This window comes from Dreissena polymorpha, chromosome 10, assembly GCF_020536995.1.
Source record: "Dreissena polymorpha isolate Duluth1 chromosome 10, UMN_Dpol_1.0, whole genome shotgun sequence".
Lineage (NCBI taxonomy): Eukaryota > Metazoa > Mollusca > Bivalvia > Myida > Dreissenidae > Dreissena > Dreissena polymorpha.
This window is the reverse complement of record NC_068364.1, coordinates 37,334,039-37,361,763: the sequence shown is the minus strand read 5'-3', so window position 1 is coordinate 37,361,763 and position 27,725 is coordinate 37,334,039. Positions and strand designations below refer to the sequence as shown.

The window sequence follows — 27,725 nt, the reverse complement described above, 5'->3', positions numbered from 1 at the left end:
TCCATTCAACATCTTACGTCCTCAACTTTTGATTATAAAAATTAATAAAAATGAATAACAGCAAGTCTCATTGATGTCTGGAGGCCTTGGGGACATGGTAACCATGTATGATCCCTGTTCAGTGAACATTCTACAGCCTCACCCTTAGCATCAACAAATTAATTCTTGTAACTGTCTTCTCTTAAGGGGAGAATTTGTGTGGCAACCAAATGGTGGACATTAAGTAAACCATAATTAACATGCCAGAGTTTAAGTTTGAGTTATGGTTATTATTTGCCCTGTAAACTTCTACCCCTATAACTAAAATCAGAGTATATCATTAAGCCTTAGTCTTGCGATGCAATCAAGCACAAAATAAATAGTTTTAATACAATGACAACTAAGTGAAACAAAAGTCATTCGATTACAACAATAAACATCATCTTACAAAACTGGAATTTTTAACACACCAAATTCAGATTTAGACAGTTTCGTGAAAAAATCATGAAATAGATAAGTTTGTATAAAGTTCAGATAGTTGGTTTTCACATCTTCTTCCATTGATCATACAATGATATTTAAAAGAAAACCAACTAGCTGAATCCTTATATGATATGTCCAACAGGTGATGCTTATTGAACAGTTATTGTGTTGTTTTGAACATGGTTCTGGGAAAACTGGTCTTAATGTATATGCGTTAAGTGTGATCCCAGATAAGCCTGTGCAGTCAGGGATAACCCTTTCTGCTTTTATGGAATTGTTAGTTTAAAGGTAGTCTGTTTTAAGCAAAGACATGGTTTAGGAGGAAAGTGTTGTCCCTGGTTGGCCTGTGCAGACAGCACAGGCTTATCTTGGAGAACACTTTAAGTACATTCTTTAAACCCAGTTGTCTTAAGAGCGGCAGTTAAGTATCAACAGAATGTGCGTATTGTGAGTTGTTGTTTTATTTTAAGTAAAAAACATTATAATTATATTCTTATGTTATCACTTCAGGAGCTTGTCTACCCGCATATTGAAGGGGAAGAGTTGATACTTACCTCTCATAGTGATGCGAATGACAGGCAACTCCAGGTACTCTTCTTTTGTATGCCAGTAGAAATGTTGTCACTTACAATCATTCATTCTTTATGTTTCGCAGGTAAATAAAGTTGTGTTACAAAAGGTAAAAAATAATAAAAAGAAATACAATTTATTATTTCAAGGTAAAAATAAAGAAAACTAATTGAAAAATTATTTCATTTTCATGTGAATTTGAAGTTGGTTAATTTAGCTTAATGATATTCTGGAAAGTTTCAGGCGGCTGAGTTGATGGTGAGCTTGTCTTCAAGCCTTCCCGTTGGGGGACAATGCGTTACCATGGAAACACAGCCTGTTGCCATGGAATCCCAGTCCACCTCATCGGGTGCCTCACATCCATGCACAACATATAACTATCCAGTCATTGTTTCCTCGTACAGGGTGGGACCTGCTGGAGCATTGAAAACGACAGTTGCTAAGGAAACAATTTCCAATTGGTAGGGCTACACTATTGTTACATGATTCCACTATACGAGGACTCTAACTTCTTACTGCCATTGTTATAATGAGATATTTTAAACACTTCATATCAAACTATGTGTTGAAAATGGAAGTCTACATGCATGTTGCCCAATGTCGTAACAGTGATTGGTTTCACGCTGTTAAAATCGTATGTATATGACTCTTAGAACATGTAATTAAAAAGTAGCAACAGTTGTTACATGTTACACTATGACACACAAAGGTGACGAAAGTCAAATATTTGTTAGTTGGAGCCTAGTGTTCTGTATTTTTTGTACTACAAATTTATTAGTAGTTCTTTAAAAAAAGTGTTTTATTGTAATTGTAGCCCCTCCTCCTTCATCTAACATGCTTCTTACATGTCAGACTGTAAAAGCATTAATTGTGTACTTAGTTGTTAATTTAATTTACAGGTTAGTTAATGACAAGATGGAATGAAATTGTAGAACATTTTCATCAGTTTAATTTATCTTGAGCATAGACAACCCGCAAACTATGGTAACTCAAACGAAGCTCATTGGCCATTTGAAATCAGTAAATTGTATGCTTCGATAAGAAATGACCACCTTTAACTGGAGCATAGATAACTCGAGCGCATGTATCAGTCCTTAATTGTATGCAATATTGAAATTTACTGTCCATAACTCAGGGCTATCGATAACTTGTGGGGTATACTGGGTAATTGACCCCCTGTTTATGACAACAATAGGGTTTTTGTAAATTCAATAGAGTTTTAGCAAAAATGTTCACCCCCTTCTTTTGAACTTAATTGGGTTTTTCAACCCTGTTTTTTTTAACTCAATTGGGTAATTTAGGGAATGCCATATATGATATAATAAAAATCTACAAAGGTTACTATATTATTCATACAAATGGAATTCAAAAAGGTACCTATACATAACAACAAACAATAACTGAATTTCTGATCAAATTTCATTCATTCTTGCGTAGAATAAGACAGAGTTCTTGAAAATCGCTGCCCAATTGATGAAGTTATGGCTGTTCAAAGTGATGCACCTCGTTTTCGTGTCATTTTGAGTTGAATAGTGAATATCTTGAAAATGAAAGTAGACATCGGACGGGTCTATGAATAATTACAATAATACCCCAAAGATTGATAACCGCTGGAAAGACTGCCTTCTTTTCTTCATAGGATGCATATTAACTATCTGGTACATTTTATACGGAAAATAACCAGTCTAAAAAATATGCCCGGTGTTCGCAAGAATTGCGTTTTGTGACACAAGTTTTTTTACGGGAATAACATTTTTAAATTTGTATTTGCGTTTGTGTACGCTTTATTTTGAATTTAATTACGTTTTTGGTTATTTTAATTGCGTAATAACACAAATACACTTGTTATCTATAGCCTTGATAACTTGAGGAGGTTATCAGATAAAACCTTTTTATTTAAGCTCAATTTCATTGAAAGCCTAAGGCTTATTTGAAACGCTCTCAAGTCCATTACCTGGGACTAGAATCAGTTCTTGGTGTCTATGGGGGAGATCTTAAGAATGCTCCTCCCATTGCTAGGCGGACACTATATCCACTACGCAACGGCCATCCGGCGAGGAGGCTAGACTCGTCTACTCACACCCTTGTGTATTGAGGAATTGAGTTGGTCAGTAGTATAGTGCTGAGATACTGGTGGGGAAGCGGAAAACTACAACGGGCGAGGCATGGTATGGTATTGTGCAAGGGGGGGTTAGAGGGTTAGGGTTAGGGTTTGGGTTAGTGTTAGGGGTCGGGTTAGGGTTTGGGTTAGCCTAAACCCAACCCTAACCCTAACCCGACCCCTAATCCTAACCCTTACCCTAACCTTTTTTGGGGGTTATCACCCCTGACCATGCCTCGCCCGTTGTAGTTTTCCGCCTCCCATACTGGTGCCAGAACTTTTATGTGGATGGGTTGGTCCCCACGCATCCCTCACCAACTAACTCTCCTTTTGCATGAGACATTCAACTGAGACGAAGTGTTCTTGGCAAATCATGCCGGGCTCTAAGAAACACAGGGAACATATAAAGAATGATATATAATTAAGCTATAATAATTATAAGACAATTCTTTCTATAAAATAATTTTATTTTCTTGGAAATGGGAAAGAAAATACAATTTTGGTTGTGGATCAGGTCCGTTTGCTCTGGGATTGGGTTTGTTTTACTTCATTTTTATAGCAGGAAAAGTTTTGATATGGGGGGTATACACATTTCAACTTATAAAAAAGGAACTGTGGTGAATTTAATTTTTGTAAACATAGTCTATTTTTATATGAAATTTCTTTTTAATAATGTTCACAACATAAAATGTATCTAATAACTTCTTGATATGAACACCTCAATAGCTGAAAACGTTGATACCTTGAGAATTTCCTTTGCCATCCTTGTGCAACCTCAACTTTAAGAAGTTGTACATTATGAACATAATACAATGAATACATGAATATACGAAGGGCTTTGAGCAAGTGGGGATGAATGCCTCTGCAGTTTGCACCGGCTAAACTGAGACGACATTTTCCACCTAAACTGGATTTTAAGCGAGGCTGTTTTCTGAAAAACCCGAGCTATTGTCATAGCTAGCTCGTCGTCCGCCGTCTGCCGTAGGCGTCGTGCTAAAACCTAAACATTGGCCATAACTTTTTAAATATTGAAAATAGCACCTTGTTATTTGGCATGCATGTGTATCTCATGGAGCTGCACATTTTGAATGGTAAAATTTCAAGGTGAACATCATTCTTCAAGGTCTAGGGTGCAAAAACAAAGTAGAGGGAAGTAATAAGATTTAAATGGACATAGTTATCTGACCTGCCCACGTTTATATTTTTGTTAAATAAATCAAAGCGGCGCAGTAGGCGTCATTGTTTTTTTTAAAACACATTGTGGTAAAAGAACAAGGTTAGGTCATCCTTTCAATCTACGGTAAAAAATACAGATTTAACGGAAGTAATAAGCTTTAAAAAGGGAGAAAATCATTCAATATTGAACATATTATATATTTGACATGCATGTGTATCTCATGGAGCTGCACATTTTGAGTGGTGAATCTACAGTCACGGTAGTGCCTTTAATTATTTGCTACTAAAAAAATAGAGATTTGTTACAGACAATTATTTTCAAGGGAAGTTATTTATATAATTATTAATCTCATGTAATATGTGTCTTGTTCTGTGAAAGCTGGGCATAATTCATGTGCGTAAAGTGTCGTCCCAGATTAGCCTGTGCAGTCCGCACAGGCTAATCTGGGACGACTCTTTCCGCCTGAACTTGATTTCGGTAAGGAGGGACTTCCTCTTGAAACTAAAAATACCATTAAAGCGGAAAGTGTCGTCCCTGATTAGCCTGTGCGGACTGCACAGGCAAATCTGGGACGACACTTTACGCACATGAATTAAGCCCAGTTTTCTCAGAACAAGACACATATATTTCCTTACCAAGAATTGAAGTTCTTTTCACAGTTACTGTACAGATTTATTATTTTGATTATTTATAACCCAAATGATTGATTTGTCAAAAAAAAAATTAAATGATATACACTTCAACAACATAACTTATTTCGAACACCGATAATCCGATGTAACCGTTATTTCGAAGTATTTTTCCGTTCCCGATTTTGGTTCTTCTTTGTTTATTGTAAAATTTCATTGTTAATCCGAACTTCGTTAAACCGAAAAAATCGTTAATTCGAAGTGATTTTGTCGGTCCCAACACTATAATTCGCACCTAATCATCAGTCTTTAATCCGAAGTCAAAGCTGCAAAACGCTGAACATAATTTCACACCTTTGTCGTCTGGGCGTGGCGCGTCAGAAGCTGATAATTACACCTTTGTCGACTGCGCGTAGCGTGTTAATATTATAATGTCGTCAAAAGCCGATAATTACTAATTATGTAGTTTTGCATTATTTAGTAACAAATAAACGTGTTACGTTAGGTCTGAGTAAATGTGGTCCAATGAAATTCATCTTATATACACTCTACCCTCTGCGAGCAAAACACGGACGGAAGTGAGTTCTTCAATGTTCTTGACAAATTGGAGAAATATGTTACACGCGTCCAGTTTAGTGCTGCTAAGGCCAGTGTTCAGAGAGACATCGCTTCTTATTTACAAAAAATGTTAAGTCATATCCGAAATTGTATGCATCTGTATTTACATAGGATCTATGACAATTTGTGTCATTCGTTATATTTTATATGGTCTACTAATTTGTGCTATTCGTTATATTTTATATGTTCTGATAATTAGCGCATATTCATTATATTTAATATGTTCTGTTCTTTGAGAAAACATAAAAAGAAGAACAAGATTCGTTTTATTCCTTCGTTTGTTACAAGTAGAAATCTATTGCAATCTGACTTGTTTACGTTTTTAAGTAAAACAATTATTAATAGTAGCGTGTAACCGAACCATGCGAATTCCACAACGTTTTATTATTACAGAATCAAAGAAGTCGTCTGTCAAATGTTTATTTTGAATTATCGTTAATCCGAAGTTTTTTTAACGGTCCCGACGACTTCGAAATAACGATGTTGAAGGGTAATTATAATTTCTTTGATGTTCATTACATACCTGGGGACTTATGTCCATAGACACATGATCAACTCTGGCTACAGTTCGTTGCCCTGTTCCGACGGGATTTTGACATCGACAGGTCAAATTGTATCAAAACATTCAATGATAAAGAATGTTTATGCTGGGATATGTCGACCAATTACTTGCCTAAATTATCACAAAAGATTTACATGAAGTTCAAAGTATTTTTTCTCATATTTATTGATGTTTACATCGCACTATGTTGCCCTGTTCCGGTGCCTCTTTTCAGTTCCGACGGCTCACCGTTATTTTTACTAACCCTTAAAAATCACTAAAAGAGGTACATTAGGGGAATGCAAAACGTCTTAATATACTGCAGAAATAATATGTGCACAACTATTGGGGAACTGGCACCATGTTTAGTTACAAAATTAAAGACAGCGTTATAAAAGGCTATCACCAATTTAAAATAAGGCCTCCAATGCATACCGAGTTAAATGTGGACTTAGAATATACAAATTTGCACGATGAAAATGCAGCATTAGTGTGGATTCCACCTATTGAGGACTTTCCTCCAGAAATGAGACAGAATGTAACAGACCAAAGTCGTTTCTTAAGATTGTGTGACATTGCAGGATTGCCCATAGGCCATGTGCCAAGAGGACTAGCTGGTGCATTCAGAAAAATCATTGAATTGGAGGGTAAAATCACCGCTTTAGCCACTGGAGAGCCCTGCCCTAGCTTTGCACCCTGGCAAGCCCCAGAAGCAACAGGTGTGGGTGTGGTCATTCCATGTGACTACATCATCACCTGTGCAGAGAATGACTTTAATATCATCTCTGATGCCATAGATAGAGAGAGAGAGAAAGAGAGCTACCGGGAACTGCATTTACATTTACATGGAGTCCTGCAGTCTGACCCACTGCTAGAAAGCCTAAATTTTCCCATGTTCCTGTTGAAAAAAAAAGAATAAATTTAATAAAAGAGAAACAGAAAATGATTAAAAAAAGCATGGTGATATCGGATGTTAATGCCTGCTTACAGTTAATATTTATTGTTTGGGCCATACTAGGAGTCTATATCAACATATATACCGCCATGTGTTGGAAATCTTTTAATAATCTCTTTCATATCAAAATATGGACAGACAGACAGACGAACATAGATAGGTTACTGAAATATTACTGGAGTCTGAGCAACTGACAATACAACAAAACAAGAGTTGTAAATTGATCATAAATTGTAAAATTGCAGGAATTTGCTAATTGCCCCTAAGGACACCCATCACTCAATTAAACGTCAAATCCACCGGAACTGGTCAAAAGTTATCCATTTATTTTTGTTATAATTTCATTCAGAGAACATATATTGATTAACATCATATTTTTAACATATGTTGTCTGTACCTGTGCAATAACTTCTGCACTATAAAATTTTACCTGCCATGCCTAAGAAAAATTTGACATGAAACTCATTATTCAAAACGCCATTTTCCCGATTCTCCACCAAGTAAAAACAAGTAAACCTGCCATAAAGTATGTTGGGATTTTGTTACCTAGGATAAAGATTTCATCGATCATGTACTGCTTGTTCAACAATGGCACGTGTGCGAATAAAACTAAACCACTTTCGATTTGTGGCCGCCGCTATTTATCGGAAAAACATTCGGACTCCATCGGAACCGGTGAAACGTCGGAACAGGGCAACGAACTGTATGATCTCTTTTAAACCACAGGCCTTTGTTGTCAGTGATGTCTATCTATCTATATGGTTGTTACTGGTTGAGTCGTGGGTTCTGTTTGATTCGTGGGTATAGAAATCGCGTGAAATCTCGCGATAGAACGTTCGCACATGATGCAGTTGTTACGGAAAAATGTTTTGACACGGTCACCATTTTTTTCCGATCAAAAATGCGTCTAAAACAAGTATGTAAATAGTGTAATTCATCATAACTTGATAGGTCCTTATGAAGTATTTCCTCATTATGTATTGTTCATATAGTGTTTCAAAGTAACACAAAATTGTTTATTTATGAGTATTTGCCATGCTACATCGTCTGTTGACATTTTTTCACAAGAAATTAACCTGTCCTGCAAGGTCAGTTTAAAGGCTATTTATAGTATGCAAATCTGGAAATTCTGGCAGCCAATCAGAACCCACGAATCAACCGGAAGCTTATTTTCATGATGGTAGTTTGACACTATCAACACAGTCGATTATTTTGATGTTTAAAGACGATAAAAATTTGGAAAAAAGCAACACATCTTAAAGAAGATAGGTTCATAATTATTTTCAGTGTGATGCATGGTCATATATTTATAAAATATTTGTGATGTAACAACTTTATGAAAATTACCCACGACTCAACCACAGGTGGTTAGCGTGTGGCTATGATATTAATTAGTGAAAACATCATTTTGAATGATAAATAATCATATTATAACGAAAAATTAACTTTTCTGAAAAACAATATTTCACTATCAAATATATATATAACAAGGTATGCAACTCAAAATCAGCCCAAAACGGGGTGCATCGCTTTGAACAGCCATATCTTCATCAATTTAGCAGCGATTTTAACGATCTCGGTCTTATTCAACGCAGAAATGAATTTCCTTTCTGGAAATGTATATGTCTTGCAATATTTTTACAAATGCTGGGTCAACTTTTAAGAAATAACACGATACACAACACGCATGACCCAGTTGACAGTGATCATGCTGTCTTTAAGACTGAAATCTTCACGGAGTAAAGGGCAACTTCCCTACAAAGTTCATGTAGTTCGATACCATAATTCAATAAAACGTATGAAAAAACATTATTACCGTTCTTGTCGTTACATTCTGCATCAAGACTTACTGTCCAGCGCCGTTTGAAACCTTTGTTTACATACATTTCAACTAACTGACATTTTAAACATACGAGTGATTTCATTGGTCCAATGCGGAGGTGTGTCTTTACAACTGGAGATTTCATTCATAAAGAATACATGATCACTGTCAACTGGGTCATGCGTGTTGTGTATTGTGTTATTTCTTAAAAGTTGACCCAGCATTTGTAAAAATATTGCAAGACATATACATTTCCAGAAAGGAAATTCATTTCTGCGTTGAATAAGACCGAGATCGTGAAAATCGCTGCACAATTGATGAAGATATGGCTGTTCAAAGCGATGCACCCCGTTTTGGGGTGATTTTGAGTTGCATACCTTGTTATATATATATTTGATAGTGAAATATTTTTTTTCAGAAAAGTTAATTTTTTGTTATAATATGATTATTTATCATTCAAAATGATGTTTTCACTAATTAATATCATAGCCACACGCCAACCACCTGTGGACTCAACCCGACTATAGCATATATACTGCCAAGCGCCCTTTAGAGCATTATAGGCAGAGGAACATTATCGAGTCCGTTTCCTGGGAAGAACCAGTACTAGGTGTCTATGGAAGAGATAACGAGAACGCACCCGAGTGGGGAGCGAACCCACAAACTCCCGATTGCTAGGCGGACACCTCATCCACTACACCACCGCGATTTTTTACACCACCATGTCTGACATGGTCATAATTGACTGCGAGACCCACTTTCCCCCCCTCCCCCTGGTTGGATTGGACAAAATTCAAGGGAAGTAATAATTTTTAAAGGGAGATGAATTTCTAAACCTGCCAAATGATAATTAGATATTTTATTTCTATGCGGCGCAGTAGGGGGGCATTGTGTTTCTGACAAACACATCTCTTGTTGGGTCACTTGGTTAAAGGTCAAGGTCACTGTGACCTCTTAGAAAAAAAAATCTGACAAGCTTTTGCAGCCGAGCGTGGTACCAGTTACGTGGTGCTCTTGTTGTAAAGAAGGGACCTCTTAAAACTTACAATTCCATACAGGCCGGAAGTGTTGTTCCTGATTAATCCATAACGAGGTTTTCCCATAGCGAAGTTTTCCAATGGTGAGGTTTCCCATAGTGAGGTTTTCCCATAGCAAGGTTTTCCAATGGTGAGATTTACCATAGCGATGTTTTCCCATAGCGAGGTTTTTTCCCATGGGGAAATTTTATCATAGGGAGGGTTTCCTATATTGAGGTTTTCCCATAGCAAGGTTTTCCCATAGCAAGGTTTTCTCATGGTGAGGTTTTCCCATAGCGAGGTTTTCCCATGGGGAAGTTTTATCATAGGGAGGTTTTCCTATATTGAGGTTTTCCCATAGCAAGGTTTGCTCATAGCAGGTTTTCCCATGGTGAGGTTTTCCCACATCAAGGTGTGCTCATAGCAGGTTTTCCCAGGTGAGGTTTTCCCATAGCAAGGTTTTCCCATAGCAGTTTTTCCCATGGTGAGGTTTTCCCATAGCAAGGTTTTCCCATGGTGAGGTTTTCCCAGAGCGAGGCTAAAAAACAACTAATTCTATATTGATTTCTTCAACAATGATGTAAAAGTTGTATGGTGTTCAATATAATGCTATATGTTAGAGTTTTTAATTGCAATATAATACAATATGGAGATTTACAATATTTTACCAAATGGGATTTTTCAGTCTCCATTATGTGGATTTTCTAAGTTACAGCATATTGCGATGTGTGTTTAAAATTTTCCAGCATATTGAAATATGTGTTTTCATAAATTCATTTTCATGGACACATGAATTCACGTATTTCTGATTTTCAAATAAAGAAATTTTTCATTTTCTGATGTGTTTGTGTTAAATTTTGTGGATTGTTCAACGCACAGAACCAACAGAAATTAATGTCCACAAAATAATTATGATTTTATAGTATGCATTTTCCATATTTATTACCGGTATTTCAGCAGTGTTAATGAAAGAGGGGATCACATGGTTGACTACAGCATTGCGGATAATTGCACCCAGCACTTCGAAGAATACATCGAAGGAAATGATATTCACAATAGCCATTCAATTGTCATTGAACAGGCTGACAGAGGAAAGTTTACTGAAAATCATGAGGACCATTTGTCACATAATTCTGTCATTGTGATGTCATCAGAAGTGGGAGGGGAAGGTTTTATGGTGGAGAACACGGAAGATGACGTAGAGCTCGGGGAGATTGAGTACATTCAGGATGGGGACATTATCACCATATCAGGTACAGTAATGGCATACAATTGAGCCTTGTTCTAAGAAAAATGGGTTTAATGCATTTACGTATTTAAAATTTTTGTTGCAGAGAACCACGGACCACACTTTGCGCTTTTGTAAATTTTGTGTTACAAAGAGGTCTCATCTAAATAAAAATCCAGTGTAGGTGAAAATTATTGTCCATGATTAGCCAGTGCACACTGCACCTGATTAAAATCTGGGACGACCCTTTATACACATGCGTTAAGCCCAGTTTTCCCAGTATGGGGCTCAATTTGTTGTCAATGTCTTCAATATGCATCCTCTTCTCTTTTCATGGAATATGGCATTGCATATTATTTTCAACTATTATGTTGGTCAAGCTGTTTGTATACTGCTAATATAGGATGAACTGGTGGAAGTTAATTGGGCTTCAGACAATTTGTTCACATATTTTTATGTTAAAAAATGTCAGATGCATTTAATTAAAAAAAATATAAAACTGAAAATAATCTTAAGAATTTAAAAGCAATGTCTTTTCTGAGATTAGTATCTGAGACCTGTTAAAGCAAAATCTGATGCATTGCATGTGTTTAATTCTTTAACCTAAATGTTGCATTCTGTTCAAGTACTCCATATTTTTCACATGTGGATTGGCCTTGGGCAGTAGATAAAACCTCTTGAAATTGGGGTCACTAGGTCAAGGGCCCTGTAACAATAAATATGAAAATCTTTTCCAATCAATAACTTGTCAACGAATTGACCGATTGGCTTGATACTTCCCGTGTGCGTTGGCTTTTGACAGTAGATAAGACCTCTATTGAAATTTGGTTCACTAGTTCAAAAGTCATGGTAACCGTGACATTAAATGTTAAATTGGGATTATATGCATTACTTATCATACAAAATGACAGTAGCAACATAACAACTCCCAATATGTTCCTGTTGTTTGTGAGTTTTATATAAAAAAGATGAAATTATATGAAACGTGATAATGCTGAAGATGCAATTGATTAAAGAATTTGCACAGCGTGGTGAAAATTTAATACATGTTGAACATTGTTATGATTATATGGAATGCCTACTGATGTTTTCACACGTGTTTAAAGAGCTGCAACCTTTCTTGTTTTCCATGGTATAAACTTGAATGTGAAGGTTTGGGCAGTGCTACAAGCATATTTGAAATGCATGTGCCAAACTTACCATGGTTTATGATTGTCTGGCATTTTTTTTAACTTATAATGGCTTTCAAGTGTTCATTTATTATTATTGTTGAATAAACATATAATTATTCCCTTTTTTTAAAGTTAAAACATTGTATTTGATTTGATGTCATAGATTAAGATTATGAGTGCAATTAAACAAAGATACTTACACATACAAGATGCAATTATATGGAAAATATTGTATGCAAATTATTGTGTCGGTCTAATATATATTTGTATAATTATGATTTGACTGTAATTGTAAAAAGCATGTTTTCTTATCTAAGTGTGCCATTTCAAACACTTGAATTCTATATAACATTTTAAGTGTAAAAGCTTATTCCTTCCATTGTAAATCAAATGATCTATTTTGTTGCAGAGGGTAACACCAGCTCTTCCTTCACTCACATTGTATCAAAATCACAATATGAAAACATCTGCAACACTACAACCACGCATGGTTACCAAATGACCAGTGATAGTAAACATGGTAACTACATCACATCTGAAGTTAACCAAATAATTATTGATTGTAACCAAGCAACAACTGAGAGTAACCATGCAACATATGCTGGTTACCAAATTACCTCAGATGGTCACCAGGCAACAGCTGAGAGTAACCATGCAACCAATGTTGGTTACCAAGTTACCATAGATGGTAACCAAGCAACAAGCAATTGTAACCAATCAAACACGAACAGTAACTTGGCAGCCCTTGAAACTAGCATGGTGACCACTAACTGGACACATGGTGTGATCATTGACAATGCTGGTCCAGAAAATCATGCGTGTGATGATGGCAGTGGATATCTCGACGGTGAAACCCTGCATGTGAGTCTGAAAGGTAAGATTAGTCCTATTTTAAATAATGAAATTGAGCCTTGCCCTGGGAAAACAGGGTTTAATACATGTGCGTTAAGTGTCATCCAAGAGTAGCCTGTGCAGTCCACACAGGCTAATCAGGGAGGACACGTTACACTTTTAAGGAGTTTCTCGATTAAAGGAAGTCTTTAAAAAATCTAGGTGGATCGTGTAGTCCCTGATTAGGCTGTGGGGACAGCACAGGCTAATCGCGGATGAAACTTTACACACATGCATTAAGCCCAGCAGGGATTTTACTGGCCAAAAAAAAGTTGTAGCCACTTTTTCGCGGCGTGAAAACTGTCGGTCATTCCAATCTTATTAATAAGAACAATCATTTAAAGAAACCTTACTACATTAATGTCATTGACTATATAATCACTTTAAAAGTTATGTTATTACATAAAAAACAATAAGTACCTTCACAAGTGGTACCTTCACAAGTCATACCTTCATAAGTCTTATTAAGCTTTATTTGCATATAAATAACATTTTTTCAACTTGATAAACAATACAGATAACCAAAATAATATATTATAAATAATGTTAACATCAATGTATTAAACAGTATGCTACATAAATGTTAAATTTAATTATTTAAACATAGAATCACACCAATGTACATCATTTGAAAGGAACAAATAAATATAAAAAATCAGAAAATAAATAATCTCACTTCAAATTGTTACACAGTTATAGTTGGTTATTTGGACATGATTTACATCAGCTTTCTTTGTTAAAACGTTTTCTGTTAGTGGTGGATGATTTTCAGGTTCAATTAAATGAATGTTTTGCACGCCTATTTCCTGACCGAAAGGCCCAGATAATTGCCACCATCTATTCTAGTTACCTGAAATAACATAAAACATATTTTTACAAACTATCAACAACAAACCAGGGCTAGACATTAAAGATAGTCCGACTGTCCGGAACAACCAAAGTGTTAGTCCGGACAATTTAATAAAGAATTTGCTTGTCATACGGGACAAGTGGTCGTTATAATTTAATAACATAGAACAAATGCCTTTAAATCCGTAGTAACCACCCTTTATTTTTAAATATATATTTTGTTTACGTTTAAACGGCAAAGCACGAGATATTCGGATAGTTCCATGGGATACTACGCCGCACTGTTTACAAGAAAAGCAACCCTTAACATTTTTCTTTGCCAAGATAACAAGATTATTCTCCCTTATAATGAATATGCATTTTACCACACCAGTACACATTGCTCTTTAAGACAATTAAAGTAGTATGGTGGCAAAACACAAGTTTTGGTCAGTTAATTTGGCTTTGTAAAATGTTTATAAAATCAATAATATCCAGTTTTCCTGTTATCTTGTCAGTTCTTTTTGTATTGAAATTGCCTAAAATTATGTTAACATGTATTTTGAATGATTTAAGTCTTTATGATTTGAGCTTTTTGTATTATTTAATTACTTTGCAAAGAACTGAGCAAAATAAGATATAATGATCAGGACAAGTTGCTTTCTGGTCAGGACAAGTGAAGTTTTGGTCTACTTGTCCGACTGGACAAGTGGCTCCAAAAGTTAATGTCGAGCCCTGCAAACCAACACATAAATGGCCCTATCTTTAAATGTCCGAATTTTAACATATCCGAAATATAGTACATCCGTTGACCGATATACTTTTTATTTCAGAAATTGTTGGTATCTTAATCAAATTATATCCTTCCCAGAACATTATAATAATGAATCTATTTAACAGGAATGCTAACAAATACCTGTTGAAACAAGTTTTTATTTGTTTTTGTGGAGAAATTAAATGCTTTTGCCAGCCCCATGCCCATGGTTTTGATAAAAGAAATAGCGGCCCTAATAATCATTATAATTATTGATCGTCGTGACAGTTTGTCCCCATGTTACTTAATTTATTGCTCAATATCATAAAGGAACCGTTAATCCGATAATAACTCCCATAAAACTTGACAATAGCAGTAAAAACACCGTTTGTAACACTTACACGCTTCAGTGATTGCAATCTGCACTGTAGGTCGCTTACATCGTCGTAAATCAATATTTACAAGTGACAGACGATGGCCGCTAATGCGTGGTCGCGTGCTTTCGATTCGCAGTACATTTTCAGATAGGATTTTACCGATTTTTTTTTATTCGCCCCTTTAAAAAAACTGGAGCCACTTTTAAAAATTTAGCGCTATTTGGCGCCAATGGCGATCGACAGTTTTCCAGATTAAGACTCAAATGAATACGGGTTAAGCATATAACCAGGTATACTATTTTTCTGGAATGTCAGTCATTTGTGAGGTCCATCAAACATACTCAGGTCTTATCTGAATTGACATGACGCCTTATCTATGATCGCTCCACCCACTTAATCACGTGGCTCAGCGGGTAGCAAACCTAGACAAGCTAACACCAAAATGGCTTCATTGCCTATATACTGCATGTAGATTAACACGATATTCCGGATTATTTTTATGGACTTTTTGACACCATATGACACTTGTACAAGGGGTTTGTGTCATTTAGTTATTCTGCGAATGCAAAAAATATACGTTTGTAGAGAACAACAGCTAATTATAACGGGTTTTTCGGTATATGAATAACGCTCTCAAACGCTTGCGCGCTGACCGAAATCAAACCTGTTATTACGTGTGATGTTGGTATTAGCAATAAATTAACACTTCTTCAACGGCATTTACCCATGTTATTTACGAAACATTTCCACTCGTGTATTTGACACGAAATAGCGCTTTAAACTGGGATTTCGGTGAAGTTTTACACGCTTTCTGACACCGAGTGTACCAAAATCCCACATGTTATTACGTATAAAAGTGATATTAATAATATTAAACATTGCTTATGGGACATTTATCAATCACTATAATTGAAAGTGCAAGACAGCACAATAAGTTTGATCATTGTCATATATAAAGTAGCGCTGGATGAAGGGGAATTCAGTAAAGCTACCTGTATCAGACGCTGGTGCAGGTACCGACTTCTCCCAAGTTCGGCATTTATTGGTGAAATCAGTAATAATAAATCTTATTATGTGACATTTATCGATTCGATTCTATTAAAATAGAAAATAGAAACATATAATCGTTTTCACTTGTTTCTGACACACACAAAACTTGATTTATAACAGTGATTTACGCAAAGTTGGTACCAATCTTCTCCATTATTCTACAAGCACACGTGATATAATTCATACTTAATAATGCGTAGTTATTTCTAACATAACATTTCCAGTTTTTTAAATAAATAAATGCTCCAAAAGGGTGATCTCGGTAATTCTACACATTGAAGCTTCCTCTTGCTCTTGTCAAGACCGCATTTGCGCGTTTGAAATGGTATACAATTAATTAATCTAACTTATGGATACCGATTGTCAGAGTTACATAAAATCTATTCACACCGTTTTTGCCTTATTTCATTTCTTTTTTTTCGAACAAATCTAAACAAAACTCGTTGAAAAAAATGAGAACTAGGCATTCGATCTCAAAGGCGGATTAAAAGCGTTCATTGGTGACATCACATGTCTGCACATGTGTAGATACCGTTATTAATAAAATATATCACATGTCACCTTCTAATAACATGTATAATGGCAATAAAGTGCATTACTATCAGAGTTATAAAACACAGCACAAATTAGGCTTCATGCTGGGTTTTATTTCTTTTTAAGTAATGCAGATGAACCTCGCTTCTGTATATTAATGACCTGGTAACTGATAAAACTATTTTTTTTAAACGTGAAATATTATGTGATAATCAGATCGATAACATAAACTATTTAAATCTGCTAGTATATCCGATAAAAATATATTATAATTGTCTTCGACAGTGTTGACGTTCAGTTGTTTGTGGTGACGACCGCATGCATTTATACATCTCTTACACTTCTTAAGATCTCTTTTCGGCTTTGGAAACGATATAAATTAAATGTCACCAACTAATCTTTCAGGATATCGATTGTCCGAGTTACAAAGTCCCCATCGACACCGTTGAACCATTTTTAATCTACTTTTTTTTAAGAGGAAAACAAAAGAAACTTGCTAAAGTAAAAGTGAACCTATACATAGCTTGTCTAGAAAATGGCGGACAGTTCGTTGCTAACTAACGCGCCCGATTAATCGATCGCTGATTGGTAGATCAGTTCTTAGATAAGAACTTGATTGACAGGCGGTGTCATGTCAATTGTGTACATGTATCTGTGTATTAGAGGATTATCACTGTTTTATTGTGCCTTGATCATTAATAATAATAGTCTATCAAATTACCAGATTGCCTTTTTCAAACCAAATCTATCTTAGCCAATTGGGCTATCAAATCTCTGTTTGTTGAACATTAACCTTGGTTATCACAATCAAATTTTGAAGACAAATAATTATCATAACACAACTGGGTTGTTATTTCATAAATGTAGGCTGGTATGGGAGTATGTTAGGGTCAAACAAAATAAATTGTACGGTTCGGGTAACCCGACCCTATCTACGATTTTGGTCCCAACCCTACTTTTTTTTCGTCTTGTAAAAAAACGATCTCTGAAAAAAATCCCGGGTACCGTCCGATAAAGCCCGAAAATAACCGCGCATTTGCCACTTCCGCTTTCGTTATCAATCATCTGATTTTACGTGGTTTTTTTTTAGCATAGCTGTTAAACGTCACGTTTGACCTTACCTCACCTGTGTAAGTGTCCAATAAAATTCAAATAAAATTTCCCGCGTGTGTCCGTGTATTTGTTACACTGTTTTACTGTGTGCTCAGCATCAAACAATTTTATCTCTAAATTTTAATAAAAAGGCTTGATAGATAGAACAGTTTTACACTCAACTCTTGACATCAATACACTTGAATACAGTTTGTGAGTGCACCTTTTATTTTCAGAGGATTGCCATCGCCAGAGCGTTTGTACTTAAAGGCTATGTTCTCATATTTAGTTGTTACTTCCATATTCCTGTCTGTGTACTAGTATATTTAAGTTCATTAAAGTTTCGCTTTTCCCTATCCTGATATTTGTTTTGGCCAAACCATTTAAAATTGTTTTCGAAATTGAACATTTAACATGTAAAAGTATAAAGTTTTAAACAAGCCGTCGTTCCAGCAGTGGAAGCGTGGCCTCACTTTAATGCATTCCAACTCACCAGGTATCAGGGTCAGTTTGTGGCCAGTAAAATAATCGTTATATAATATAGACGCTATTGCGTGAAATAGATGAACTGGAATTTTCTTTAGACCAGAAATATGTTAAATAAAGATATTTAGGGATATGATTATGGCATGTCAATAATAGAATCTTAATGTGTTTTCAACAATACCATGATAAATATTATTTTTGATTAATTTAACAAGAATTATTCCACCATATTGACTAATGTATTAGGCATGATCGCGATGATTCTCAATACTGTTAATATTCAAATCAAACAGAAATGCTCGACAAACCACTGAAACAGGTTTGTTTGAAGAACGTGCGTATAAAATTAAATATAATAAAATATGTGTGGATACTTCACGTGTGGCCGGTTGACTAATATGTTTTAATTTCACTTCCATTCTTCTTTTGGTTTTCTGTTTTGTATCTATAGGTTTATGACCAACAATATGTTATCATGTAAATTCTTCCCATACTGTGTGTGATGCAGCTAAGAACTTCACAGAAAAAGACATTTGCTTTCTTTGATCTCATTCATTGAACTTTTTATCTTTCACCAACTCCAACCTCAATCAACGCCGTATATCTTTTAAAAAAGATATTTCATGTTTCCATTTCTACGCTAAAATAATGGATTCTGCCAGAGTTTTGATGAATATCTTTTACGTTGCTATGCGCACCTGTGGCTTACATCATTTTCACAAGATGGTGGACTTTACAGAAAATAAATCGTGACGCTCTGCAAATATGGCAAATAACGTTCAACTTAACGATGGAGATCATACATTTAGAAGGGATTAATGAAATGCTTGTGATAATCAACGATGTATAAAACGTTTTAGATACAAGCAACATATTTATTAGTAATTAACTCAGTAGATGTATGTCACGGAAACGAGTGTTTGCAAATTGTAAGCGTAAAGTTTAATTGTAAAGTTAAAACATCTGACAAGATTATTGTTAGAAATGGGATAAGACAAACATGGTTTCACTTATATGTTAGTGGATCTGTGTATAATCAGATTCATATGCATACATGTATGTAGCTTTATTATGTTTGTCCTGCTGTACCTGAAACAGCATGGAACTTAAATGGACATTGCAAAGTAAATATATTAATATTATTGATCCATGTGTATGGATGGTTCAATAACTGAATGAAGATGTGTCTTAGAGGTTAGTACATGTATCATGGAATTATGGGCATTTTCTTAAACAAAAAGACAATGAATGGTTAACAAAATATTTTTATACACTGTGGCCATTGCAAAAACATATGAACCATAGCAAAAACAAAAACAAAAAACAACACCCTACCTACCCTACCTAATGTTTTTTCAGCCGTTACCCTAACTGTACAATTTATTTTGTTTGGCCTAGATGATATGAATAAAAATGAAGTTATCATTGTTATGTGAGGCCTTGAAACATATCAGTATGAGGCTTTGATAGCTCTGTATTGTTTAGTTCAGAACATGATTAACTTATTTCTCACCCAACATTCACCAAATATTCTCTTACTTCTATTATTCAATGCTCATAAATAGTGAAACTATATCAGAAGTGCTAAAAAATATCCCTCGTAACCCATATTGAATTATGTTGGTTGTTTAGCTCATCTATTTTTGGAAAACAATATGAGCTATTGTCATCACCTTGGCGTCGGCGTCCGGTTAAGTTTTGTGTTTAGGTCCTCTTTTCTCAGAAAGTATCAACGCAATTGCATTCAAACTTGGTACACTTACTTACTATCATGAGGGGACTGGGCAGGCAAAGTTAGATAACTCTGGCATGCATTTTGACAGAATTATGTGCCCTTTTTATACTTAGAAAATTTGGTTAAGTTTTGTGTTTAGGTCCATTTTATTCCTTAAGTATCAAAGCTATTGCTTTCATACTTGCAACACTTACCGGTACTAACTATCATAAGGGGACTGTGCAGGCAAAGTTATGTAACTCTGACTGGCATTTTGACAGAATTATGTGCCCTTTTTATACTTAGAAAATTGAAAATTTGGTAAAGTTTTGAGTTGAGGTCCACTTTATTCCTAAAGTGTCAAAGCTATTGCTTTCATACTTGCAACACTTTCTCACAATCTTAAGGGGACTGTTCAGTCAATGTAATGTAACTCTGACTGGCATTTTGACAGAATTATGGGCCCTTTATACTTTGAAATTGAAATCGAAAATTTGATGTTTTGTGTTTTGGTCCACATTACCCCTAAAATATCATAGATATTGCTTTCATACTTGGAACAAATGATGTACTTTGGTATGATTTCACAAATGATGTCCTTTGGAATTATGTCACAAATGATGTCCTTTGGTATGATTTCACAAATGATGTCCTTTGGTATGATGTAACAAATGCTGTCCTTTGGTATGATGTTGTTTGGTATGATGTCCTTTTAAATGATATCCTTTGGTATGATGTCACAAAGGATATCCTTTGGTATGATGTCACAAATGATGTCCTTTGATATGATGTCACAAATGGTATCCTTTGATGTGATGTCACAAATGATGTCCTTTGGTATGATGTCTCAAATTATGTCATTTGGTATGATGTCACCAAATTATGTCATTTGGAATGATTTCACAAATGGTGTCCTTTGGAATGATGTCACAAATTATGTCCTTTGGTATGATGTCACAAACGATGTCCTTTTGTATGATGTAACAAATGATGTCCTTTGGTATTTTGTCTCAAATGATGTTCTTTGGTATGATGTAACAAATGATGTCCTTTTGCATGATGTCACAATTGACGTCCTTGCTTTGGTTTGTTGTCACAAATGATTTTGGTATTATTTCACAGATGATGTAATTTGGTATCATGTCACTCATGATGTCTTTTGATATTATTTCACAAATAATAATTTGTTGTGATGTCACAAATGATTTCATTTGGTATTCTGTCACACATAATGTCCTTACATATGATATCACAAATTATGTCCTTTGGTATGATGTCACAAATGATGTGCCTTGGGATGATGTCACCAATGATGTCATTTATTATGAAGTCACAAATGATGTCATTTGGAAACCTTCAATTGGAAATTGTATGTCCCATTTGGGAAAAATGTATATTTTTTCACATTGGGAATGGGTGCCCCTACAGGCCCCAAATTTGAAGGAAAAAACACACACTGAGTAATCATATCATTAGTCTGGAGTAACAATATAGACAGGAAATCATGAGAGTGCTTTTATAGTAATCATTAATAAACAAGAAATGAAGTGAAACTTCAAAAATTGACAAATTGTAACTAGGAAACATGATTGATGCTGCCCTTAGTATTAGGCTAAACAGCTGTGCTGTTTCAGGTGGTACTGGTCAGTAGCTAAAAGCCTGTGATGTTTCAGGTTAGTACTGGACAGTTGCTAAACATCTGTGCTGTTTCAGGTGGTACTGGTCAGTCACTAAACATCTGTGCTGTTTTAGGTGGTAATGGTCATTCGCTAGACATAAGTGCTGTTTCAGGTGGTACTGGTCAGTCGCTAAATGTCTGTGCTGTTTCAGGTGGTACTGGTCAGTTGCTAAACATCTGTGCTGTTTCAGGTGGTACTGGTCAGTTGCTGAACATCTGTGCTGTTTCAGGTGGTACTGGTCAGTCGCTAAATGTCTGTGCTGTTTCAGGTGGTACTGGTCAGTTGCTAAACATATGTGCTGTTTCAGGTGGTAATGGTCAGTCGCTAGACATAAGTGCTGTTTCAGGTGGTACTGGTCAGTCGCTTAACATCTGTGCTGTTTCAGGTGGTACTGGTCAGTCGCTAAACGTCTATGCTGTTTCAGGTGGTACTGGTCAGTTAGTTGCTAAACATGTATGCTTTTTCAGGTGGTACTGGTCAGTCACTGACCCTGATTAACAAGCGCAGGCTGGAACAGATGACCCAGGGATCTGAAGTCTTGGTCGTGGAACCCAAGAAGGTAACCAGTTTTATCATTTACGACTTAGAAAAGCACTTTGAAGCATTTGTAGTGCCTTGAAAATTCAAAGACCACATTTCTGTCTTTATTCAAGTTTTAAAGCCTTCATTTCCAACTCTTAGATGCTCATGCGCAGCAAACATAATACAACCTGAACAGACTGCCATTTACTCCAAGGCTGTTCTGGTTTAATACTGGTTGCATATAGCCATTTTCACTTTGCTTCTGATAGGGAAAAGGATAAGTAATTCGCTTATGCCTCCACTATCTGAGAGGGTTGGTTTTTTAAATCTTTAAGCCCTAGTCTGCTCATCCGTAGCATTATTCTTTATAGTCAGAGTCTTAGATTAAGGGATCTGAAGTCCTGGTTTTGGAACCCAAGAAGGTAACCAGACAAAACTACTTTTGAGCCATGCTTTGGGAAAATGATGCTTAATTTATTGACTTAATGTGCCGAATGAGCCTGTGCAGTGTGCGCAGACTTATCAGTGATGACACTTTCAGCCTTTACTAGATTTTCATTTAGAAAAAATTTCTTCAAAGAAAAAATTCCATAAAAGTAGAAAGTGTTGTGCCAGTGTTATTCCCACACTTTCAGCGGGGATTTAGGGGATAAAATTGATAAGCGCTTGTCTGTCCACCCGTCACTGTATTACGCATTTTTAGTCTTAAGTCCAAACAGATCATTTGAACTTCAGCAAACGTCTGTGAACACAGTACAAGTCACATATATAGTCTAGTCATCATAACTTCTTTTTTTCATTCTAAAAGTCACATTTTTAGTCAGTCCGATTTACATGAAACTTCATTTACTTGGTCAAAATGTTTTTCCAATAAACAAAAGGCTGAGTTTAAAACTGGGGCATGTAAGATAAAAGAACAAGGTCATATAGTTGATATCATTTAATATAATTTGATTTTTAGACACAAAAAGAAATAAATATCACCGTTTTTTTCATGCACTGTCCAATTTTTCATAAAAAAATGAATTTTAGTAGATTTGTGCTTCAAATTATGTTTTCAATCCTTTTAAGACAATTAATTACTAAGAAACAATTGATATTGGCAGCAAGAGATGTTTTCTTGCAGATTTAACACGTAGGTCGCAAATGTTTGTTTGCTAACAAAAGTCAGGGGGCATAAACACCATATACAGCGAAAATAGCCGACGAGAGAGAATACCGGGTTTGAGTGTAAGTGTTACATGTAACTCAAAACATGTCTAGTCATTCTGTAAACTGATTTTATGAATGCATTTGTCTTATCAAATATTAATTTTATGAACAGTTGCATGTGTTTTCATAGTATGTCTTAAGTTGTTCAACAAAAAGTGTGTGACCTTGAAAATGCTTAAAAGTGCTTAAATTTTGACTGCAAATTGCAGTATAGTGATCCTGACCAACTTTGATGTTGTATGATAACATGCAACTCATATGATTTGATAGATAGATAGATTTATTTCGGCATAGGAAGCATATACACAGTTCACAACATAACAAAGAATAAAATAATAAGCAATTATTAAAAACTATATCATGTACAATAAACTGTGACATGCTCACCAAACCAAGGATAACACAAAAAAGAGCAAGCCCTTATTTCCATTGTGTGCCTTATACTGTTACTGTCATGTGAGGTCAAGTACTGATAGCTGAAATGTTTATCTGTGAACATTACAGTCCAAAGTCTTATATTAGTTGATTTAAGCCACCAGATGAAGGGGTGTAATTTAAGGAATATAGATTTCTTAAGAATATTTATAATAAAGAGATCAATATGGCTACGTTTTCTCAATCAACTGTGGGTAAAGGCTCTGATTCATTTACAGACTTTTGTTGTTCGCCGTGTCTAGAGCACAAAATTGACCAGTGGGCCGAGTTTTACTGTGATAACTGTCTTAAATTTTATTGTGCAAAATGTATAAACCTGCATGGTCAGTGGTTTGGAACACATGTGACATATGGAAGGGGAGAGACAAGTAAGTGGCCGGTGTCCAAGGAAGTGGAGGATTTCATTCAGAAATGTGACCTTCATGAGGACAAACGGCTAGAGATGTTTTGTAATGACCACAGTCAGCTGTGCTGCACTAATTGTGCTTTCGTCAATCACAGGTAATTTATACATGTATTTGCTTTCAAATTTATTTGTTTTCATAAATAGACCTTTCAATCTATCATTATTCCGATCAATATTGGAAAAAGATTTTTTTAGTTTGATTAATTTGAATAAAATTACAATTGTTTCTAATATTAATTATGTGTTAATTTAAATTAGAAATTGTTGTTTAACCCTTTTCCACTAAGAAGCAAAATGAAAATGGATATTTGCAAACAGCATAAAACCAGAACAGACTGCAAGTAACTCGCTGTCTGTTCAGGTTTTATGATGTTTGCTGCTGATCAGTATCTAAGCCTTTAAAACTTGAATCTAGTAAAAAAGGTCTTTAATTAAATGTAACTTTCTAAGAGACTACAAATCCGTGAAAATACGTTTTTAAGTGGTAAAGGGTTTAGTATAAAAATGAATAAATTCCATAGCTACAACTATTTTACCTGAAAAGAGCATTTAAAAACAGTAAAAACATAATAAATCATAGTTTGGACATATTTTTATTTCATGGTCATTTACACCACATACACATATTTATGTTTTGTTTTCCTTTCAGACAATGTGCTAAAGTAGCGCTTATAACTGAGTCAGTACAAGGACCTCTGCCAGACTTGCAACAACTATCAAGAAATATTCAAACTGTTCTTGAAGATCTGGAGAAACTTCAGAATTATTGGGATACCAATATGCAGTCTTTGCAGGTTTCATACAGCAAACAATTAAATGAAATACGGGACACACGCCAGAAAATAAATACAATTTTAGACAACATTGAACAGAATACCATAAAAGAACTAGAAGATAAGATGACAAGTCTGAAAGCTTCGATCAAGACTAATGTGGACAATTGCAGCAAGCTTAAAAATGAACTGAAACGACTCAGTGACACAATTCATGACATTGTTGATAAGGGAAAAGCAGAACTCTCGTTTATTGCAAGTACGAAATGTCTGAAAAAAATTAATCAGTCTGAAACTTATCTGACAGAGAACTTAGTTCAGGAAGAAAGTTCACTGACATTCCAGGCTGACAGTGAAGTTCAACAGCAATTGTCTAAATTGTCAGGTCTGGGGAGGATTGTGGTATGTACTCAGGCTGTGCCTCTGCCTGGTGCCCCAAACAAGGTATTGGCTGTGCAAGGAAAGTCAGAATATAATGTGAACATACCAAGTGATGCAAAGAAGAGATTTAATATAAGAGCCATCTGTGTTCTCTCAAATGATCAGATCCTTGTTGCAGATCATCTGAATAAAAGAGTTAAGCTACTAGATCATCAATACCAGGTTGTGGGACATTGTGATTTCACTGCGTATCCTAGAGACATGTGTCCAATCACCTCAAGTGAAGTAGCTGTTGCTGTGGATGTCAATAATAAGACACTTGAGGTTCAGTTTGTCTCGATGAATGATGGGCAGCTGGTTAAGGGCAGGAAGTTACAGTTTAAACATCCATGTTGGGGTATTGCTAATCATCTGCAAGATCTGTATCTGACTTCTGGTACTGCACTTTACAAGTATTCAATGAGTGGAGACCTGCTTAGTAAGCTGTATGAGGATAAATCAAGTGTTATCACAGGTAATATAATGGTGGATATATATGGGTACATTTTGAAATAATTATAAGGAATTTTCAAATTTGATAATGCTGTTTACATATTAGCTTAAAGGTCAAAGTGTTTATTTACTTTTGCAATTGCAGATAGTTATGTTTTCAAATAATATACATTATACTTCCACCATAAGTAAATGAAACCTACTCAACAATAATGTCCTTCCTTTGACAAGTGTTGTCTTGACTTATTTTCTACTGTTTAGGAGTTTGTATTGGTTTTAGAGATCTTAAATAATTCCATAACAGTATTTATGTCAGCAAGCACTGATTATGTCAGTGAGTACATTAACTTACTTAGAAAATGTTATTGATGTGTACGTATTTGGGTTTTAGCATAAAATAAGCATTAATTCATAAATGATTCATTGTAAGGAAAATCATACTCTTTTAATTAAAATAACTAGCTGGTGTGAATAAGATGTAACCGTGTCTTAATTAACATAATGATCCTGTAAAAAAATTACATTGATTCTACTCTCTTTTACAGTAAATAAGTGTGCAGTGAGTCCGTCAGGTGACAAGATATTAGTCACCAACTATTTCCACAGCAAGGTTCTCACCCTGGCCAGAGATGGCACAGTTCTCCACACCTTTACCGACCCAGACCTGAAATCCCCAGGAGGTATACATATCACTGCCCTGGGACAAGTGCTGGTCTGTGGAGAGGCATCCAACACTGTCCTACAGCTAGATAGTGAAGGCAAGAAGAAGCTGGCAATTCTTGCTACCAGCAGGGATATAATTAATGTCCCACTGTCAGTCTCCTACAACAGGAACACAGCATCCATCATTGTGGGTCAAGAAATGCAAACAAACATTCTTGTGATTAAAGTAAAATAGTTTTGTTTCACAAGATTCAGTACAAATATTTTAGAAACATGAAGCTTTCCAACACCAAACTCAGATTAAGTGTTATGTTTCATCTCATGATTCACCTGGGTGATTTATTTTGATGCTAAGTAATTTCAGATCATTATTAGTGTCTTGTTCTGAGAAAACTGGGCATAATGCATGTGCGTAAAGTGTTGTCCCAGATTAGCAGTTACAACACTTTCAGCTTAAAATACATTTTCGGTAAAAACGGACTTCCTTTAAGCGGAAAGTGTCGTCCCTGATTAGCCTGTGCGGACTGCACAGGCTAATCTGGGACGACACTTTACGCACATGCATTATGCCCAGTTTTCACAGAACAAGACACATTAGGTTTTATTGCTGTATTCTCTCTGAATGATTTAATGTGCAGCCACAAAATATGAAAGCATGCTATCATTTGTGTCTCAGAATCAATTGCATTGCTCTCATGCATATTTTTCGTTTGAATTGTTTATAATCTGCGTATTGTTGTTAACTTGATCTATATCTTGGAAATGGCGAATATGTATATACATGCTTTACTTGTTGTCATTTGTGATTCTCTACAATTGTTTTGTGTGATTATTATGTATAGTAAAATGAACTGTAGTGTGCAATTTAGGAGAGTTATTACTTTTTCATTTTATTCATTAACTATAATGATGTGTTCTGTTTAAAGAAATATTGAATTTCCTATAGTAACAATTATTATTTTGTACAGATTTCTTCCATCAACGGTTGTAGACTTTATTTTTGTTTATGACAATTAAACATGTATTTAAGTATTTTAATTATGTTATTTTTCCTTTACTTTTCCCAATGTTTTGCGAAATAAAGTACTATTCATGATCACATTAACCTTGTTATTTCTACGGGTGGCGTTGATCGAATACCAAAA

At 35.3% G+C, this 27,725-nt stretch overlaps 2 protein-coding genes across 5 annotated transcripts in view; both read left to right on the top strand.

Moving 5' to 3' along the window:
• LOC127847439 (gastrula zinc finger protein XlCGF57.1-like) overlaps nucleotides 1-27,725 on the top strand; it is a 38,176-nt gene that overhangs the window by 1,109 nt on the left and 9,342 nt on the right. Inside the window, exons 2-6 of one of the 4 annotated variants that reach the window (XM_052379346.1) lie at nucleotides 973-1,050; nucleotides 1,276-1,493; nucleotides 10,849-11,144; nucleotides 12,701-13,165; nucleotides 22,164-22,255. In XM_052379346.1, coding sequence (XP_052235306.1) covers nucleotides 973-1,050; nucleotides 1,276-1,493; nucleotides 10,849-11,144; nucleotides 12,701-13,165; nucleotides 22,164-22,255 — 1,149 coding nt within the window. Of the gene's footprint in view, nucleotides 1-972; nucleotides 1,051-1,269; nucleotides 1,494-5,046; nucleotides 5,518-5,919; nucleotides 6,048-10,848; nucleotides 11,145-12,700; nucleotides 13,166-22,163; nucleotides 22,256-27,725 lie in introns of those variants that run through there. The other 3 variants (XM_052379345.1, XM_052379347.1, XM_052379348.1) reach the window with 3 other exon arrangements.
• Nucleotides 23,940-27,670, top strand: LOC127847440 (uncharacterized). The gene is made up of 3 exons (XM_052379349.1): nucleotides 23,940-24,366; nucleotides 24,921-25,939; nucleotides 26,463-27,670. Exons 1-3 carry the CDS (start codon nucleotides 24,032-24,034, stop codon nucleotides 26,813-26,815), a joined length of 1,707 nt encoding a protein of 568 aa, XP_052235309.1. The 5' UTR covers nucleotides 23,940-24,031; the 3' UTR covers nucleotides 26,816-27,670.

Excerpts from the sequence above, each read along its gene's own strand:
- LOC127847440 (XM_052379349.1), top strand. The coding sequence starts at position 24,032 with ATGGCTACGTTTTCTCAATCAACTGTGGGTAAAGGCTCTGATTCATTT. Across the intron at positions 24,367-24,920 it reads TGTGCTTTCGTCAATCACAG|ACAATGTGCTAAAGTAGCGC; the intron begins GTAATTTATACA and ends TTTTCCTTTCAG. Across the intron at positions 25,940-26,462 it reads TAAATCAAGTGTTATCACAG|TAAATAAGTGTGCAGTGAGT; the intron begins GTAATATAATGG and ends TCTCTTTTACAG.